The sequence below is a fragment of the Nicotiana tomentosiformis genome, chromosome 11, assembly GCF_000390325.3.
Source record: "Nicotiana tomentosiformis chromosome 11, ASM39032v3, whole genome shotgun sequence".
NCBI lineage: Eukaryota > Viridiplantae > Streptophyta > Magnoliopsida > Solanales > Solanaceae > Nicotiana > Nicotiana tomentosiformis.
Window position 1 is genome coordinate 43639339 of NC_090822.1, and position 21503 is coordinate 43660841.

The 21503-nt window shown below is 38.8% G+C and overlaps 1 protein-coding gene across 2 annotated transcripts; it reads left to right on the plus strand.

Moving 5' to 3' along the window:
• Window positions 1-15900: 15900 nt before the first annotated feature.
• LOC104105673 (auxin-responsive protein IAA14-like) lies at window positions 15901-20854 on the plus strand. Of its 2 annotated transcripts, none has more exons than XM_070188222.1 (5): window positions 15901-16957; window positions 17497-17585; window positions 19439-19580; window positions 20060-20121; window positions 20509-20854. In XM_070188222.1, the coding sequence occupies exons 1-5, from the start codon at window positions 16479-16481 to the stop codon at window positions 20541-20543; spliced, it is 807 nt and encodes a 268-aa protein (XP_070044323.1). In that variant the 5' UTR covers window positions 15901-16478; the 3' UTR covers window positions 20544-20854. The 2 variants fall into 2 exon arrangements, with proteins under 2 accessions (XP_070044323.1, XP_009612337.1); XM_009614042.4 differs by having other exon boundaries at window positions 15909-16957; window positions 17497-17726.
• The last annotated feature ends 649 nt before the right edge of the window (window positions 20855-21503 follow it).

Below are 21503 nucleotides of genomic sequence, written 5' to 3' on the forward strand. Positions count from 1 at the left end.
TTATTTGTAATATGTTCGTCTTTGTAACATTTTTGGGGTGTTTGACACAATTATAGTTGTCGTTTTAGGTATGAAGTGATTGGGGTGTGTTAGGCTGTTATAAGCTAAATATAACATGGATTTCGACTTGAATCCACTGTAGGAGGTAATTATATTATGTTCTTGTATGTGCTTAAGGTTATCTTAATGTTGATTAAGTTAAATGGATAGGCTAGACAGGAACTAGTGAATAAAGTTGCTAATTGAGGATAGTTGGAATTATGGATTATTTTCTTTGTTATAAATATATGGTATAAGGCTGGAGTTCTTGATGAATGACTTCATTATCATGTTAATGATACTGTTAAGTTAAATTAACAAGTCTATAAGGGGTGATATGGGGTATATAGGTTTCAATCAGAGCTTGTCGCTCGTCGTGATGTAGTTGTAACTTGTTGTTGTTATATGGTATCTTGTTATTGATAATTATGTATTACTGGATTGCTCTGGTAATTGTTGTTGGTATATGGTATTGGAGGAGGCTCTTATTACAGTGGAGATGCTGCCCAAATTTACATAAGCGAGCTACTAGTTTAAGTTGCAGACTTAGCCTTTACTCAACACTGATTTTGAATCTCTTTATGCTATGGTAGATTGAGTTGAGTTGTTTGAAGAATTCCTTGGAAGGTATTAAGGACTCAATGGAGTTAAGGTATGTTAAGTCTATCCCTTCTTTTCTTTTGTCATGATCCATATGATGCAACGAAACGAGCAAGCATGCAACTTTCACAAATGATTCTATTCCTAGAAGTACTAGGGTTGCCTATGTTCTTGATTCCCCATATGTCCTACTATCATATCGTCTATTCATGGGTCTTATGATATTTCAAGAGATCTTATTCACTTACTTTCTTATGCATTGCATTCATTTATACATGTACATTGGCCCATGACCAGATGGCATTATATACACATATATTATATGTATATGGGGTATAGGGAAAGGTTATGGCGTTATATACGCACCTCCACCTGATCAGTTGGCATACTTTAATGATTTCGCCCACAGAGGCCGAGATGATATGATGGGTTGCCCTCAGAGGCTTGATGATGTTATGTACACATATACCTATGTATGATATGATATTTATATGCATATGCATGATGTTATAAATGTTTCATGATTCACAAAGTTATTCAGACTTACAGGTTGAGTTCTTTACTCCATGTTTCTTTCATGTCTTTTATATACTGCTTTCATGCCTTATATACTCGGTACTTTATTTGTACTGATGTCCCTTTTGCCTGGGGACACTGCGTTTCATGCCCGCAGGTACCGATAGACAAGTTGAGAGTCCTCCTAGTAGGCTATCAGCTCAGCGAAAGGTGCTGGTGCACTCCACTTGCTCCAGAGTTGCCTATTTGGTCAGTATGATTTGGACATGTATTGATTAGTATGGCGGGGCCCAGTCCCAACCTTTATGACGTTTAAGCACTCTTAGAGGCTTGTAGACATATCTCATGTATATGGATACTTGTATGGCCTTGTCGGCCTATGTTTTGAGTATACAAATGATCATGTCGGCCTTATAGGCCCGTATGTCACATGTATAAGTTTGTATTCCATGTTGGTTCGTCCTATGTCAAGTATTCCCTTATGCTTTATTCTGGTTATATCATGACGGCCCTGGCCCATTTACCCATGATGGTATGATAAAAAAGATACGTTACGTTGGTGCTCGGTTAGGTAAGGCATCGGGTGCCCGTCGCGGCCCATCAGTTTTGGTCAGCAACTTTAACAAATGATTCTATTCCTAGAAGTACTAGGGTTGCCTATGTTCTTGATTCCCCATATGTCCTACTATCATATCGTATGTTCATGGGTCTTATGACATTCCAAGAGATCTTATTCACTTACTTCCTTATGCGTTTCATTTATTTATACATGTACATTGATCCATGACTAAATGGCATTATATACGCATATGTTATATGTATATGGGGTATGGGGAAAGGTTATGGCGTTATATACGCACCTCCACCTAATCAGCTCGCATACGTTAATGATTTCGCCCAGAGAGGCTGAGATGATATGATGGGTTTCCCTTAGAGGCTTGATGATGTTATGTACCCATATATATATGTATGTTATGACATTTATACGCATATGCATGATGTTATAAATATTTCATGATTCACAGAGTTATTCAGACTTACAAGTTGAGTTCTTTACTCCATATTTCTTTCATGTCTTTTATATACGACTTTCATGCCTTACATACTCGATACTTTATTTGTACTAATGTCTCTTTTACTTGGGGATGCTGAATTTCATGCCCGCGGGTCCCGATAGACAGGTTGAGAGTCTTCTAGAAGGCTATCAGCTCAGCGGAAGGTGTTGGTGCACTCCACCTGCTTCGGAGTTGCCTATTTGGTTAGTGTGATTTGGACATATATTGATTAGTATGGCAGGGCCCTGTCCCGACTTTTATGACGTTTATGCATTCTTAGAGGCTTTTAGACATATCTTATGTATATGGATACTTGTATGGCCTTGTCAGGCTATATTTTGAGTGTACAAATGATCATGTTGGCCTTATAGGCCCGTATGTCACATGTATAAGTTTGTATTCCATGTTGGGTCATCCTATGTAGAGTATTCCCTTATGTTTTATTCTGGTTATATCATGACGGACCTTCTGGCCCATTTACCCATAATGGTATGATTAGAAAGATACGTTATCTTGGTGCTCGGTTAGGTAAGGCATTGGGTGCCCATCGCAGCCCATTAGTTTGGGTCGTGACATCAGGTGAGCTTCTGGGTGGTTTCGGACCATTTTTGGTTGAGTTTTCCATACTTGATATTCTGGTGTTATGATATTCTTCGCATTCACGCCTTGGCTCACTGGTGATTTTTACATCGCATTCGCGATGAAATGGTCACGTTCTCTTAGTTTTGTTGCCAGGCAAGGTTTGGCCTTCGCATTCGCGTGGGTGGCATCGTGTCTGTGTAGGCCTAAGCAGTGTGGTTTATCACGTTTACATAGGAGGCTTTGCATTCGCAAAGCGTAGCTGGAGGCAGTTTGACCTTCGCAGTCACGAGAATACTACCGCGATCACGTAAGGTAGTGTCAGGCAGTGCATTTAAGTTTCCATTTTCGGGCTTTTACCCATTATTTCATATTTTGAGCTCTAGACTTCGAGAATAAGATATTTTTAAGAGCAATTTTACTACTACATTGAAGGTAAGCCACTTTCACTTGGATTTGGTTTTATATAGTGATTACCCATGGATTTCTACACCTAAAACTTGGAATTTTGAAAGGAAATTTGGGGGTTTATCTACACTTTAAGAGTGTATTTTGTGGATTTGAGTACCGACTTAGACTCAATTTTGGGAACTAATTACATATTTTGACTCGGTAGGTTATGGGTCATCGAATTTTTGTATTGGTTTCGTATTTCGGGGATGTGGGGATTAGTTAACGTTTGTTTACTTTTTGGGAATTTCTTCAAAGATAGAAGATTTATAGAGTGGGATCGCTTCACATGGCATTTTTGACTTCCTTGGATGATGTAGCTTGGATTTGCACAATTGGAGGGTTTGATTAAAGTTTTGACGCGATTCGAGGTTGAAGACTCGCCTGAATGAGGTAAGTAACTTGTTTACATTTGGTTTGATTGTAATTGCCCCATTGGCTATAATATTTAATGCATGTTGGGGGTGACACACGTGCTAGGTGACGGGTGTATGTGCATACACCGTGGCTATGCATGATTCGGGTAGACCTTAGGCTATTATGTGCCTTGTTTTGCTATCATGTCCCATTACTTCTGTGTTTTCTCTAATTGTATGACTACTTGAGCTATTCTTGTTACTAGAAATTATGTCTAGGCTATGTGCGTATATGTTTGAGATATGATAGGGATATTCTTGTTATATTGAGATGTTTGCCTTAATTATAGTCATATTCTCAGTCATAATGTTACATCCGCATATTATATCCCTGTCTCCGTGCATTCTTTATATATTATCTCATATGCAGTTGATTCCCTTATATGTGTGACACAGTTTGAGCTGCGTGTTGTGAGAAGTGAGCATTCGAGACTTGAGCGGCTGATGACTGATCTTGGGCAACATAACCTATTTGATATCGTTAGTGAAGTGACTCGTACGCCAGGCCCCATGTTGGGATGAGTGGTATTGATTATGAGGTAACATGCACGCCAGTCCCCTTATTGGGCTAAGTGAAATTGACCGTTGACTTAGATCTGATCAGCACTTGGGCAAGGACCCTCCCCTCCAGAGTCAGGTATTAACCGTGGGCGCAGGCACACAAGTCATATATATGTTTGATAAGGAACTTGTGTCAGGCACCCGTACAGTGTTGAGTGTGTATATATGTGTGTGTAAGGGTCCATGCGCTTTGAGTCAGGCACCGTGGGCGTGCCGAGAATACAATTAAGGGGGTACTTTGTGCCAGGAACTATGAATATGCTGAGATTATGTACTACTTGATATTAAAAATGTAATTCTTTGTTAATTTGGAATATATAACTGACACACAGACGTAGAGTTGTATTAACCCTCGTGCTAATTGGTAAATTGATGTCTCTACTTGATGTTTAAAGCTTGATATCACAATTTTCTCTTGTTAAATAACTTCTAAGTGAATTATGTGGAAGTTGATGCCTTGACTGTTATATCTAAAAAGCATGCATATTTCTCATCTTGTTGTGTTAAGTTGAGCTTGTTGTTTTTCTCTATATGCTATTATTATGTTGTTATTGATGATGTTGGCTATGGAAAGTGAGCATCGGACCTTGCTAAGATCGTCACTACTTTCATCGGTGCTACTTATTGAGTATATCGGGTCGGTTGTACTCATACTGCACTCTGCACTTTATGTACATATCCAGGTCTTGTTGTGAGAAGTGATTGCTAAGGAGTGGCACAGGTACCAGTCTTGGAGATTTTTAGGTAGCTACTATTTCCATCCGCGGGCCTTGAAGTCTGCTTTCTCTTAGTTCATGTTATTATTGTTTTATCTTTCAGATAGTGTTGTATTTTAAGATCTGACTCTGTATTTAAATTCTGTAGCGCTTATGTATTCAGTGAAACCAGATCTTGGAATGGTTTTTAGTTGTATTTTTTGTATTAATTTTAGATATTTATGATTACTCTGCTATTGCGACTATTACTTACTGTTTTTGAAGTTTATTTTCACATGTTTGTTGATGGCTTGCCTAGCAAGCAGTGTTAGGCGATGTCACGGCTCCAATGGTATTTTTGGGTTGTGACAAGTTGGTATTAGAGCACTAGGTTGCAGAGGTCTCATGAGTCATAAGCATGCCTAGTAGAGTCTTGCAGATCGGTGCAAAGATGTCTGTACTTATCTTCGAGAAGGTATAAGACTTTAGAAAACATTCCCTTCTTTGATTCCTTGTCATACGATATTATCTCGGATTGAAGCATATTTTCTGTTCTTTCCTACTCATTTTTACGCGATATTCAGTACTCGATATCAGTTGGGCACCGATGAGCTTTGATGATGATACATGCATGGTGCAGGATGTTTTTACCTTGTGTATGAGGTCATACGACTATTTCGCTTTATAGATGAGTTGTCATTTACTATAGCCCTAGTATTGTGACAATATATTATGATAACTCGTGCATTGGTCTTGATGTGATATCGATGCAGAAGGGTAGGGTAATCACTTGTGCTTGTAGCATTCCCAGCCCCGAGAGAAGGACTATCCGGTTCATGGTAGGAGCTTGGCATTTGTTCCATCGAAGGCGGGGCAACTGGGCCATGGATGTTCAGGCCCTGAACGATAGATTTGCGAGAATGGGCATTTCTGATTTTAGCAGAGATCTCGCTTGTGTTGTTGTGCGGTCATCCTTGTTTGAGCACATTAAGGATCGTAGTATGACAGTTTTTATTTGTTCGTCCTCAGGGACATGGTGTTGCGAGGTAGTGCTAAGGAGGTGGTCCTTAGTGTGGATGGTGTGTTGCGACTTCCCGTTGCACTCCCAATGTTGATGATTCGAGGTAGATGATCCTTTAGGAGGCTCGTGGTTGTGGTATTCTATTCATCCAAGTGTTACAAATAAGTATCGTTATTCGAGGCGGCATTATCGGGCAAGTTTCAAGGTGTTTGATTGCCAGCAGGTCGAGAATGAGCGTCACAGACCGAGTGGTTTACTCCGGAAGATGGGTATACTCATGTGGAAGTGAGAACGAATAATTATGGGTATTTTGGTAGGGTTACTGTCACGCCCCTTTTTCTCTCAAAAGCGGGTCTCAACATGTGACAACTCTTTTAAATGGGTGTTAAAAGAGAAAAGTCGCCACCTAACGATTTTAAGGTGCGTTAGGGCACCTATTTGCAAATAACTCAGATTTAACTAGTTCGCATCACCAAATTTCGGGTAAGACTCAAATTACCTCAAAGTGAAGGGGTTAGGCACTCTTCGAGGTCCACAACTGTGGGTCCCGGCCGAAGTTTACACTATGTGATATTATCGGATTACTATTGTCCTAAGTGATCATATAAGTGAGGGAAGACAAGGAATTTAAAGGTTCTATTATGAACAGGTGCAAAGAAAATCGGGAAACAATTAAACGATATAGATAATCAACACAAATATTTAGAGTCTACAAGGTACAACTTAATTATTCTACATTCAATGTTTAAGTGCGAACAATAAACATATAAAGGAGGGGGGTCCTAAGTTTTTTAGCCTAAAGGATCACCCATTGCAACATAAATAATACTTCACAACTCCCTTAAGGTAGGGGTTGCTCATATTATTCAGTGGGCACAGACTATCATCTCCTGCAACCTGATTACTATGTTAAAGTTGTTTACCTAAAGGCGCTCTAATTCAATTCTAGGTCGCGTCCTATGCGTGCACTACCCGTCCTATGCCTATGGTCGAGGAGGCTTTGGACCTGCTATTTGGGGTGGTTCTAGACTCTACTTAGGATGCTCAAAATGATAAAACTAAGAGCGCATTCAAAACAAATAGGACTTCACATAAAGTCAATAAATGGCTTAAGTTGGCCTCCACACGTAAACAGTAAATGCACGCAGGCAGATTAGGCAGTAGACGGTTTTTAGAAATAAGACGCATTAGACTCGTTAAGTCTTATAGGCATGGTTTCTATGTGATTCTGAATTTCAGTATTCTACAGGCGACATTGCAGCTTAAGACTAATGAATTTGTAGATTAAAGGTATTTCAAACCTATAGGCATGATATCTAAATTGTTCACACAATGAGGTAGTAAGACTGTTCGAAAGCTCAGGGTTAACGATGTTTGATTTATAGACGATGTCTAAGACGAGTAACAATATCCTATAGGCAGGATTTCTAACAGTTCACAATTGGAATCGATTTTATAATACTATATCCCTATAGACATGTCATCTAAGCGTGGCAATACAATGAATCAATAAAAATAATTGATTAGTTGATTAAGATCCTATAGCCATGATATCTAGATGAGCAGTGTACTAAAAGAAATAGAGGCGATTGATTGATTGATTAGTTGGAGCCTTATAGACATGGTATCTAGATTAGCGCAACATGTGTTATTACATCCTATAGGCATGTTGTCTAAGTGTGCACAATAGTAGTCATAGAAATAAGTATAGCAAATACTTAAACTAACATGCTTTGAATGGCGTACGAGTATTAGACAGGTTGAGTGAAGTGTGTGTGATTCCTAGAAGCATGATTTCTATCGGTGTATAAAAATAGAGCACGCTAAACAAAAATAGCAAACAAAGCACATAGACCCTATAGACATGTTCTCTACCCTTTTATCTAAGAATAGAGTATACCTGTTACCCCTTTTCACTAATTTCCCCATCATTCAGTTTTGCAAGCTATTACACATCATTTTAAATAATTACAGGCCCAAATATAAATATAGAATAACCCAGTAACACATCTGGGCCTTCAAATAGGCTTAGGACTTCATACGGACAGCAGGCCCAAACTCCAGGTGCAGACATTATACGAACCCTCGATACCAAAGGCAGGCCCAACATACCAGGCCCAAACAATTCAAATGATTAAGCTAAGGGATGCTAAATTCAGCTATACAGGTAATAGAACTACTCTAAAAACGGTAACTAGAAACCATTCTAATCAGGGCATATAAGCAAGACCATGCTTAAGTTGGGAAACATACAAGACACATATAAGGCAAGTTTATGCTTATCAATCCAGAAATAGAGTTTAAGGGCAACATGATTATTTCAAACAAAGTTTCAAAACAAAGCTTGGTCCAGAACTATCTTAGAGAGCTTTGGGTAGGGGTTTGAATATGAAAGCCAGAACAGGTGAGCTACAACCTTAGCATGGAAGCTTTAACATGAGAGGCTAATGAGAACAACTAACTTGTAGAGCTTAACATGTGAGATGTTCAGGCAAATACCAATCACCCCACAAAGGTTTTACATCCAGCAGATACATGGAAGATGAGAAGAAGCCGACTTTCAGGTAAATAAGGCAAGCATGCATCAGATTAAGAGGGACAGGACTTATCTTAATAAACTAGACATGTATTGGAATTTACCCTAGGAGTCTTAAATGATCAGTGAGCACACAACATTAAAGCAAAGAAACAAGTCTACCTAGGCATTGTAATAATATTGGCATATGAAATTCATATAATCACAAGTTGATTCCAGGGAAATAGCATGTGTACATGAAAGACTCAGCAAAGATGCATTCCAATAAGTTCTGAGCATGCATTAGTTCCCTAGGAGATTCTAAGTCATAGATTCATGATAAGCAACAGTCTTTATGTAACCAACTATACTTAAACATGAAGATAAACAAACAATCAAGTTGGACATCTACAATGGGCATGCATTAAAGCTAGTAATGTGAAGGAAGAGCATATTAGGCTAAGCACTTAGACAATGTCATCACATAATTTGCAGAAAAATAACAGGTAATACATAAGGGATTCAACAGGAAGAAAGCAATTCTGAACAACATCAATCAGGTTTAATTGCAAACCAAGCAAACGTCATGAATCAACTTAGCTAACTATGTGAAAATCAAAACTAGAAGAAAGTAGAAACTACAAGTTGGCATTAAGACAAGCAGGCTTGCGCACGAAGTGGCATAACATTAAATATCCAAAGGAATCCCAGTAATGCTAATGCACATAACATAAACACAATCAGAGTGAAGTAGAATTACGATAGTATAAAGTACTAACCAGTTGCGAACAAAGTAAACAAAGAATAAAGAACTCAAAATCTCAGGAATAGCTGTAATTATTGGAGAACGATGAAACCCCAAATCCCCAGTGCTTTAGACTTCACAAGAGCCTCAAAGTGGACTCCGAGCAGTGCTTTCACTGGAGGAGGTTAATGAACAGAATCCGTTGGCCTTGGTTGTCAGCCGGCCAAAATCAAAGTCTCAGAATAATATAGAATGAATGAGAGGGGAAATTAAGCAAACATAAATAAGGAAAGAAGAAAATACACATGCAATCAGTAAAGTAACCGGAAAGGAAAGAAATTGAACTCTAAACACTAGTTAGGGTTCAATGCTTAATATCGGCCAACTGGTATAAAGAATCAGGCCTTTCTTCATGTATATGGATGAAATATTATCCAAATATTCAAGATTGAGGTCGATTCCAGTCCGATCTAGGAGATGGTACTTGCCAAAATTGGGCAAGTACCTAGGTAATACCACAAACACGTGACCAGTAGCGGAGGAACATAGAGAGGGATTTAAGGGGGAGGCGGCTAGGGATTTTCAGAGAAAGAGGGAGAGTGGAGAGCATTCAGAGGCGACAGCTTATAGGGGAAACGGGTAGGGTTTTTGGAGATAGTTTATGGATCATTGATGAGATCAACGACCAAGATTAAAAGGGAGGTGGGGCGGGTCGTTTAAACAGGTCGCGACCGGGTCGTTTTAAAGAGGGTTATTTGGTTTGGGATGGGAGCTATTGGGCTGAGGTGCGGGGTTTTGGGCTATTGATTTGGTCTAAAAGATGGCCTGGCTTGGGCCAGCCTTTAAAAATATCTAAAATTAATAAAAATAAAATTATTAAAATATCTAATAGATAATAAAAACTATTATTTATGAAATAAAATACTTAAAAATGATAACTAAATATTATAAAAACACATAATGTTATTTTTTCATAACTAATATAATAAATGCAAATATTTGTAGAATATAGGTTATTATTGCAACTAATATAGATAATAGGTAAAAAATACAAATGTAATTATGTAAAAATTAGGCAAAATATTATAAAAATGCATGTAGGTGCAAATAGTAAATTTAGAAGATTAAATCACCCAAAAATAATTTGAAGGGATAATTAATAAATATTGAACAATTTAAATGCAAGAAAATTAATTTTAAAAATTATAGAAAATACTTATTTGGCTCTTGTAAATTAAGTAATGACGCAGAAAGTGATATTTTGAAAGAATATATAATATTTTACAAAATATGAGGGCAAAATTGGGTATCAACAGCTGGCCCTCTTTACCCGGGAATGATGATAAAGTTTTTCGAGTAATGAAAATGATGACCAATTTTGTTTGAAATGATGAATGTGAATTTGAATGTTACGGATATTCGAGATAAATGTTTGAGTACTCTAAGAGCGTGAGTACTTGAGGTTATCATTGAGATGCATTACATGTGACATGTACATTTGACATGTAGATATAGAGATGTAACATTCCTCGTATCAGTCATACTTGGCATATTTTATCCATGTTGAGCTTAAACTATTAAACTTGAAAGCATGTCTATATTTCTGTACTGTGTACAAACTGATTATGAGTTTTCTCTGAGATATACTGTCATTCTTCCTGTCATATCTGTACTGTTATGAATCTGGATTTGGACTGTACCTATCTGAGCTCGACACTGCATTCAGCCCAAGGTTAGCCCTGTTACTTATTGAGTACATTGGGTCGGTTGTACTCATACTACACTCTTCACTTTGTGTGCAGATCCAGGTACTTCTGGATATGACAGCTGCTAGCTGTGGAGTTTCATTTGCTTGGAGACTATTGAGGTAGTTGTCTTGGCGTCCGCAAACCTCGACTCTCATCCTTTTTAGTTTATTTGCACTATTCTATCCTTCTAGACAGTTGTTTTTAGTAGTTAGACTATATTGATATTTAGATGCTCATGTACTCAGTGACACCTAGATTTTTGGGGATTTTGTATTGAGTCGCGGTACTTTCTTATTAAGTATTTATGAGATTTTCACTACTAATGTTATTTCATTATGTTTTCAATTTAAAGATACGTGGTTAATTGTGACTTTCGGCTTCCCTAGTATTACGATAGACGTCATCATGACATATGAGATTTTGGGTCTTGACAAGTTGGTATCAGAACCTAGGTTACATAGGTCTCACAAGTCATGAGCAGATTTAGTAGAGTCTTGCGGATCGGTTCGGAGACATATGGTGACATGTCAGGGGCAGCCTTTAGATGATGAGAGGCCTATGAGTTGATCAGGCCAGCCGGTGCTGCACAACTTATGTGGCACGAGTTCTCCGTTCTCTTCTTGGAGAAGTTTGTTCCACAGACCCGCATGGAGGAATTGCGTAGGTAGTTTGAGCAGCTACGTCGGGAGGGTATGTTCGTGACCTAGTATGAGATGAGATTTTCATAGTTGGCTCGTCACGCGATCTAGTTGGCTCCTAAAGAGAGGGAGAGGATTAGGAGGTTCATTGATGGCCTCAAATATGAACTGCCCTTTGTCATGACTCGAGAGATTGCATTAGGTGCTAGGTTCGACAAGGTGGTCGATATTGCTAGACGACTAGAGCAGGTTTGTAGTCAGGAGCGTGAGGAGAGGGAGGCCAAAGGGCCTCGTGGTGTGGGTGGTTTCAGCGGTGTTTCTTCTGAAGGGCAGTTCACCACAGTAGGGGTCATCCTTATAGGCCCGCTCAGATGGCTCGTCTCTTTTATCGTAGTGCATCGGTTAGCGACGGTTCATATAGTGCCTGTCCGGGTCAGTCATCTCTTAGTGCCCTCCCAGCTTAGAGTTTATCTTGTGCTCCATCAATTCAAGGGTAATCTGTGCCAGGTCCCTCTAGTAGTTATTCTGGATCTCGAGGTCCGCTTCAGTACCTGCTGCCATTGTCAGAGCGGGGGTTGCTTTGAGTGTGGAGAGTTTGGTCATGTAAAGAGGTATTGTCCCCATCTTTTGGGAGGTCCAGTTCAGCAGTGGAGTGAGGCTGCGACTTCCACACCATTTACTTCACCACTCGCTCAGCCAGCTCGGGGCGGGGCTCATGCAGCTATATGTCGCCCTAGAGGGTAAGGCCGATCAAGTGGCGGTCATGCTCGATGCTATGCTTTCCCTGCCAGGCCAGAGACTGTTTCTTCATAAGGAGTGATCACAAGTATTGTCTCAGTATGCCATAGGGATGCTTCTATATTATTTTACCCTGGTTCCACTTATTCGTATGTATCATCATATTTTGCTCGTTATCTGGATATGCCCCGTGAGTCCTTAGTTTCACATGTTTATGTATCTACACCGGTGGGCGATTATATTATTGTGGACCGTATGTATCGGCCGTGCGTGGTGACCATTGGGGGATTGGAGACTAGAGTTGATCTCTTATTGCTTAGTACGGTTGATTTTGATGTGATTCTGGGTATGGATTGGTTGTCCCCATGCCATGCTATTCCGGATTGTCACGCTAAGACCGTGATGTTGGCTATGTCGTGGTTACCTAGGATCGAGCGGAGAGGTTCTCTAGACTATGTTCCCAGTAGGGTGATTTCATATATGAAGGCCCAACAGATGTTTGGGAAGGGATGTTCGTCATATTTGGCTTTTTGTGAGGGATGCTGGTGCCGATACTCATACAATTGATTCTGTTCCGGTAGTGCGAGACTTTTTGGATGTGTTTCCTGCAGACCTTCCAGGCATGCCACCCGATAGGGACATTGAATTTGGTATTGAACTGGTGTCGGGCACTCAGTCCATTTCTATTCCTCCGTATCGTATGGTACCAACAGAGTTGAAGTAATTGAAAGAGCAGCTTCAGGAGCTTCTTGATAAGGGGTTCATTAGGCCTAGTATGTCACCTTGGGGTCCACCGGTTCTATTTGTGAAGAAGGATGGTACTATATGGATGTGCATCGACTATAAGCAGTTGAACAAAGTTACAATTAAGAATAAGTATCATTTGCCGTGCATTGATGACTTATTTGACCAGCTTCAGGGAGCTAGAGTGTTCTATAAGATTGATTTGAGGTTTAGGTATCACCAGTTGAAGATTCGGGACTCGGATATTCTGAAGATGGCATTCGGGGCCCGCTATGGTCACTATGAGTTCCTTGTGATGTCTTTTGGGCTGACCAATGCCCCAACAACATTCATGCATCTGATGAACAGTGTATTCCAGCCATATCTTGATTCATTTTTCATAGTATTTATTGATTATATCCTGGTGTACTCACGTATCTAGGAGGAGCATGCACAACACCTGAGAATTGTACTACAGAGGTTGAGAGAGGAGAAACTTTATGCCAAGTTCTCCAAGTGTGAGTTTTGGCTCAGTTCGGTGGCGTTCCTGGGGCATGTGGTGTCCAGTGAGGGGATTAAGGTGGATCTAAAGAAGACAGAGGTGATTTAGAGTTGGCCCAACCCGTCTTCAGCTACTGAGATTCGGAGTATTCTCAGCTTGGCTGGATATTATAATCGCTTCGTGGGGGGTTTCTTGTCCATTGCAGCGCCTTTGACCAGGTTGACCCAGAAGGGTGCTCCATTCAGGTGGTCAGATGAGCGTGAGGAGAGCTTTCAGAAGCTCAAGACTGCCTTGACCGCAACTCCAGTTCTAGTTTTGCATTTGGCATCGGGTTCTTATACGGTGTATTGTGATGCTTCTCGGATTGGTATTGGGTGTGTCTTGATGCAGGAGGGTAGAGTGATTACTTATGCTTCACTTCAGTTGAAGCCTCATGAGAAGAACTACCTCATTCATAATTTAGAGTTGGCAGCCATCGTCCATGCATTGAAGATTTGGAGGCATTATCTCTACGGCGTGTCATGTGAGGTATTTACAGATCATCGAAGTCTTTAGCACTTGTTCAAGCAAAATAATCTAAATTTGAGGCAACGAAAATGGTTAGAGCTGCTAAATGACTATGATATTACCATTTTGTATCATCCCGGGAGGATCAATTTGGTGGCCGATACCTTGAGTAGGAAGGCGGTGAGTATGGGTAGCCAAAGTGAACAAATGTCAGAACATAATGTTAAATATATATCAGAGCCTAGTAACTCGGGAAACATGGATGATCTAGTATAAAAATTATAGTTTTCCATGATAGTACATGAGAATGCTTTTGCTTGAAAATTTTAAGCTACAAAAGGCATTCCAATTAAAATCCGAACAAGGGTTAAAAGAAACCCACTTAGTTGATGGTAGAATTCTGAAAAGAATTAATATACGGCGAGGCTGGTTGATTTCTAATAGGAATATTTGAGGACAAACATTCTCCTTAATTATGTAATGGTAGGAAACAAAACACTACGAATTTTGTTTTTTGACATCACAAGAATTCATTATTTTTAAGGCTCTAATTGAAACCCATCTTCAAAATACTACTAAAAGAAGTGGATAATCTGTTCTTGAAATTTTAGTTACTCTCTTTATATGAGTTAGTGGGTGTAAATTTATGTGATTTTCTTTATGGACTCTAAATGGGGTCTTTTGAAATGGGATTTCATTGAAGAAAGATCAAAATTTGCTTATTGAAAGAAATGGATTTGGTCAAAGAACAGTGAGATTTATTTGAATTAAGATCATTGTATGTCAAGAAGATTATATATCTACAATAGATTTGTAGTGTAGTTATTTTCTTCCTGTCTGTTGTTCTGGAACCAGATGTCATCTATTTCTTTGTGTCGCCTCCTCTCCGGTATACTCACCTCCGGTATGTCGTTGTCTTTTGGGAGAAAAAGCCAAATCAAAAGGAATCAAGAAAGAGAAAAACAGAAAATAAATTAAAATTGGAAAAGGAGAAAAAGAAAAAAAGAAGAAACAACTAATACACTTCAAAGGCGTTTCACATGCTGAAAAAGAGTGGAACACACTCACTATGCCATGTCACTCATTTGCGTTCAATAGACACATTTCCCACTAACATTATGTGCTCTAGAAAACAACTTCAGTTGAAGTGTCTAATTGAGAAAATATGATAACTTTAAATGGCAGTCTATGTATTTGGTCAATACTATAATACTCAATTCGTTTTAATTTATGTGAATCTATTTCTTTTTTAGTCCGTGCTAAAAAGAATGACCCCTTTTCATGTTTAGAAATAATTTATATTTATGCAATGATTTATAGCCACACAAAATAAATGTGCCTCGTTTTACACCACAAGTTCAAAAGTTTTCTCTCTTTTCTTAAACTCCGCGCCCAGTCAAGTGAGTTCACATAAATTAAAATGAAGGAAGTATGAATTCAGTGGCGGAGCTAGAATTTTTATTAAGGGGAATCAAAATATAAAGAAACAAACTCACCAAAAAGTTAAGGGGTGTTATTATATAATATATATACATATTATTTTAAAAATTACCGAGCTAAACAATGTAATTTTCCCCTTGGGTGCATGTGGCTCCGCCACCGAGTATGATATACATGCAACCAAGCTAGAAAAAATGTACCCGTGACGTGCTTGCTGAGTAGTCGAGGAGGATGGGTGTGCATGCAATTGCATTCCCCTATATTAATTCCTAGATTGTTAAATAAGAAAAATAAAGTAGAACCCCTAACAAGAGCAAAAGCATTAAGCCACTGTGTTATTTTGGCAAAAGCAGATTTTGCTTTACCATTACTATTTGAATCCAATGTCTTTATTCTTTTATAGAACAAGTTCTGAATCTTTGGGACTGCAGCTTGAGGGGACTATATCAATCTTTCAGTTCTATAATTAGGAGGCGTGACATGACTTCACATCAAAAATGAAAATTTAACCTTACCAGCTTAGGAAATATACCCACTGATTGCTTGCTACAGCACATTTTGGCATCAATGAGGGTAGTCTTTTCATGCTTTTGCAAGCTCTACTCCTGTTTCAAATTATTCTAATAACATTTTTTTCCTTTTTCCACACTTTCCTTTTTAAATTTATTTTACCAGGAGAGGAGGATAAAAGAAGTGGAGAAACGGAAAGAAGAAGAAAGAAAAAAAAAGTACTTTTACTGAAAAGATTAGCTGATGTTTGATTTGCCCCCTCTTTTTACAGCCTCTCTTTGCCATATCACATTCCATTATTCTTTTGTTACAGTGGAGAAATATAAGAGAGGCTACAGAGAGCCCAAAGAACCTTTACTCTATTTTCCTTAGTTCTTTTTTCCTTTTTACATACTTCACTAGTTCTGCACTTCACTAGTCTTGATAGTTGAAAAAACTTTTAATACTCTTTCTAAGTCCTTTGCTTCTTGAATTCCTTTGATGTCAATTCCCTTAGAAGAGCATGATTACATAGGCCTATCTGAGAAGAGTAGTTGTGTTTCCTCAATGGAAATTAATGAGAGGAAAAGCAAAAAACACTTGAACTTGAACTTGAAGGCCACTGAGCTTAGACTAGGCTTGCCTGGTTTTGAGTCCCCTGAGAGGGGCCCATTTGGGGTTTTGAAAGGTTTAGTTTATGGAACCAAAAGGGGGTATTCTGACACCATGAATGGTACTTCTCGAAAGTTGGCTTTCTCTAAATCTGAGGTTGATTCTGCTAAAGGTCACAGTGGGTTGTTGTTCTCTCCTAAGGGTGGAAGCAAGATTCTTGGTGCTGTTGTCTCTGCAGAGAGTAATCTTCAACCATCTTCTATGGCCAATGTTGTGAAAGATCCTGCTCCAAAATCGCCAAGTCCAGCACAGGAGAAAAAGCCTCTGATTCCAACTAGTAATGGACATGGGGTTGCTCCAGCCACTAAGTAAATCTTTGAGAACCTCCCCTTAAAATTAAATACTACAGCATGAAGCTAGAGTTTTTGTGTTCTTTTTCCTTCTTTTGTAAATAGTAAGATTATATCTTAACTGAATCTTACCTCCCATAGGTTTGTCTAATTATCTTCTTGAACTCAACCTTAATAGTTAAGTTTTGCTAGAAAAGTTTTCTCTTCTTTATTTGCTCAACCTTCAAAGAGCTACCATGTTTTGTCACATTCTTTTGAATCCTCCGTAAGCTTGTTCTGCTGTTACTTCTTTCCTCTCTGTTTGATCAACATGTATTTTTTTTTTCCCTAAAGAGAGAGGGAGAGTTGGGGTTTTCAAGTTCTTGAGCTGGCTCTCGAGCCGAGGGTTTTCGAGGGTAGGGGTAAGTTTTGCGCACACATTACTCTTCCCATGCCCCACTTGTGGGAATTCACTTGGTTGTTGTTGTTGAGCTGGCAAATGTTAAATTAGTAAGGAAATTAAGGACCTAGCTCCTGGAACTACATAGTAACTGGAGCTACTTTTGTTTTCTGGTCAGGACACAGGTAGTAGGATGGCCACCAATTCGATCTTTTCGGAAGAAGTCAATAGTCAGTAATCCTCCCAAGACTGAGGAGGATGTGGATGGTAAGTTAGGATCTGCTTGTGTTTATGTCAAAGTCAGCATGGATGGTGCCCCTTATCTGAGGAAGGTTGACCTTAAGATCTACAAAAGCTACAATGATCTGTCTTCAGCACTAGAAAAGATGTTCAGCTGCTTTACCATTGGTAATGCCTTGATGACAGTTGTCTGTATTCTTTTTCTTTTCGGCTTAATGATTTTAACTCTTGAAGGCATTTCAAATGATTTTTTTTTCTTTTGAGGTTCGTTGTGCTGATTTAATCCTATAGAGGTCCGTTGAGGAGGTTTTAACTGCAAATAGCTTTATAGCCTGTTTGGCTCTTTTGAGGAAAAATCGTTATTTTTGGTCAAATTAAGGTGTTTGGCCAAGCTTTTGAAAGAAAAAAAAAAGTGATTTTGAGAAAAATCAGAAGCAGTTTTGGAGAAGCAGAAAAAAGTAATTTCTCACCAAAAAAATACTTTTTTGAAAAGCACTTTTGAGAAAAATACACTTGGAAATACTTTTTTAAAGCTTTGCCAAACACTAATTGCTGCTCAGAAGTGTTTTCAAATTAATTAGCCAAACACAAACCGATTCTCATCAAAAGTACTTTTGAGAAAGTACTTTTGAGAAAAGCAATTTTGAAAAAAAACACTTCTCAAAATAAGCTGATTTTTGCAGCTTGGCCAAGTGGGCTATTAGTACAGTACTGCTCGAAACTTCTTTGTTGTTAATCTAGCATGTCCTGTTGGACTTTATCGTTATATGTTGTCTTTGAAGTGATTTGCTTCTTGTTTCGTTGAGATATTCTTCTTAATTCCTTCAATCTCTCTCTTTTTTTTCTTTTGAATCATGGTGTGCGGGCAGCTTGCATGCAACTCGACTAATTCCACGGGATATCTGCCACTTCCCACCAGCAATAGGTATCAGGTAACTCTATCCCCAAGGCTTGGATAGAAAGGAAGAAATCACGTAGTGTTTTTGTCTCGGCTGATGTTCAAACTTGAGACCTCAAGTTTTCAACCCACTTCATTTATCACTATGCCACACCCCTTCGGTGCAAAGATAAATAGGGATAAAAGCACAAAAATTTCCATCGTAACATCCAGTTTAGATTATGCTCAAATTGATTAGTTCATCAGACAACAGGTTACAAGAGTGGTTTGCTGACAAAAGTGGGTTGCTCTAGTGGTGAACACCCTCCACTTTCAATCAAGAGATTGTGAGTTCGAGTCACCCAAGAGCAAGGTGGAGAGTTCTTGGAGGGAGGAAGCCGAGGGTGTATCGGAAACAGCCTCTCTACCTCAGGGTAGAGGTAAGGTCTGCGTACACATTACCCTCCCCAAACCCCACTAGTGTGATGATACTGGGTTGTTGTTGTTGTATCGGACAACAGGTTACAACCCACAAGCACAAGTACCGGGTAAATCTACCCATTAATGATTGAGCAGAGGGCCTCAAACTGAGCGTTGTTGCTGTGATTGGAACTTAGATTTCCAGTAGTAAAGTTTGTTACTCCTGTCTCAAGCACTTAGTCATCTCCTTGAGGATTAGTTTTATGATTATTGGCTCTCTCAAGGGAATTAGTAATTTATTTCTGATCTTAAGAACAGTATCTAATATGCTGATTTTTTGGTTGGAACGCCTTGATCTTAAATCTTAAAAAGCATTCATTTTCTAGCTCAAATAAAGATAAGTTGCTAAATGAGGTGGAAGGCAACAATTGACAAAAATTGTTTGCTTGCTGTGATGCTGTCATGAGTCTAGGTAGTGAACAGTGTACTTTTCGGTGTGAACTGTTGATTAAACATACACGTGCCTGTTTCTTTCTGCTTTAAGAATCTACTGAATTTCAACTTTCATCTGTGATTATTTCAGGTCAATGTGGAACTGAAGGCATTCCGATTCGTGATGGACTAACTGAAAGTAGATTGATGGATCTTCTACATGGATCTGAGTATGTTCTTACCTATGAGGACAAGGATGGTGATTGGATGCTCGTTGGTGATGTTCCATGGGAGTAAGTTTGATGTCTAATCTGAGTTGTCGGATGACCACTTTCGTAAAGTTCATATATGTTAAGTAATTTAATCAAATGCATTCATCCTATCTTAAACCTATCAGAAATACCTGCGCGTGAAACTTGTACTTTTCCTCCAAACTTCGGTGTTGCCTGAGAGTTCATATTTCACTGAATTAATTGTATCCATCTATCTGTCATGTATATATATATATATATATATATATATATATATATATATATATAAAGCTTTTGATTGGTGACAGTAAAAAAGGATGGACATTTGGAATTACTTAATATCATGGAGGATTTATATGTGATAGTGATGCTTTAGTCATTGAATTATTAGATCTTAGAATTGTGAATACTTCTAGTCTTTTCCCTCTCTGTTCATCAATCTGAATCCTGATCCTACATAGGGAATCCTGTCCTGTAGGCCATTTTTATGAGTCTTACTTGCCATGAATTATTATATGTAGGATGTTCACAGGGTCTTGCAAGAGGCTGAAGATCATGAAGAGTTCAGATGCAATTGGTCTAGGTAAGTTAAAAGGGGCTTTTCCTTCTCTTCATATTCAGACAAGGCCTATCACTTTGTCCACTAGGGCACCCGGTGCACTAAGCTCCCGCTATGCGCGGGTCTGGGAAAGGGCCGGACCACAAGGGTCTATTGTACGCAACCTTACCCTGCATTTCTGCAAGAGGCTGTTTCCTCAGCTCGAACCCGTGACCTCCTGATCACATGGCAACAACTTTACCAGTTACGCCAAGGCTCCCCTTCACTTTGTCCATTACTATGTGAAAAAAAAATCTAGTGCTGCTTCTGAAATGTATGTTAATTTATATTGTAAGTTTACCAGTTCCAGAATAAATCTAGGATGAGTCTATCTCATATGATATTTGACCTGCATCAATTTTTTTTGGGCAGCCCCAAGAGCCATGGAGAAATACAAAAACCGTTAAACAAGTAGCACTCTCGCTACAAATGTTGCAGGTATCTTGAAGCAAATGGATGATGGAAACTGGAAAGTGAAGTGTCTGCTGATATATGTTAGTAGTAGAAGCCTTAATTTGGATTTGAAGTTGTGTACCACGCTTTTAAGTTTGTGTGTGTTAAGTCTCTATTTGATGTAAGGGAAAATAACCCTCTGATAGAAACATATATTCATATCCACAAGTATTCTTACTGGTTGCTTCAGCAAGGCTTCTGTGTCTATTGTAAATGGTCTCATCCTTTAATAAATCACTCATGTCAGTGTGGCTAAAGTTGTCCATCATTTGGCGTTTATTTTCTCCATTTACATAGTTATTTAATTACCTTGAGGGGTATGTGTATTTGTTTTTCCGACTTTTGCGGATGATCATCCTTCAGCCACTAGCACCCATAACAGGGGAAAAAAAAATAGAAACTCAAAACGATGTATTGTTTTATTAGTAGTAAGCAAGAAGAGACAATTTGCATTGCATGTGGTCATGTTACAAAAGATCTCTCTTTTAGAACATATTGCTCATTGATCAACTTGGTGGTGGTTAAGGGGACATCATTCAACTTGATGTTCGTTTTTCAAAGGGTAACATTGAAGATGTATTAGGCCTTACTGTCCTTAAATGTGCAGTTGAGCACTGGGATTGCAGTCACTCGTTAATAATTTGTTCTAAGAGCCATAAATGTGGTGGGAGCTTACCAAATTGTTATTTCATGAGAAAATTTGACTGCACATCTGTTTTCTGTGGGCTCTTCTGTTTATTTGTTTGCAGCTAAAGAGATAGGAACTCTGCCACGGTGTGTGAATACTAGTTTAGTAGAGCGGACTTCTACACCAGCCTTTTCACCCACTGCAACGAGTTAACATGTGGTCGTTGTACGTAACCATTTGATCAATATTTTTGTTTAAACAAGAAAGAAATAAAGAAACTCATCTC

Bases quoted from the DNA above. Each gene is read 5' to 3' on its own strand.
- LOC104105673 (XM_009614042.4), top strand. From the start codon at position 16,479: ATGTCAATTCCCTTAGAAGAGCATGATTACATAGGCCTATCTGAGAAG. The intron at 17,727-19,438 runs GTAATGCCTTGA...TGATTATTTCAG, and splicing joins GTTCAGCTGCTTTACCATTG to GTCAATGTGGAACTGAAGGC. The intron at 19,581-20,059 runs GTAAGTTTGATG...TATTATATGTAG, and splicing joins GTTGGTGATGTTCCATGGGA to GATGTTCACAGGGTCTTGCA.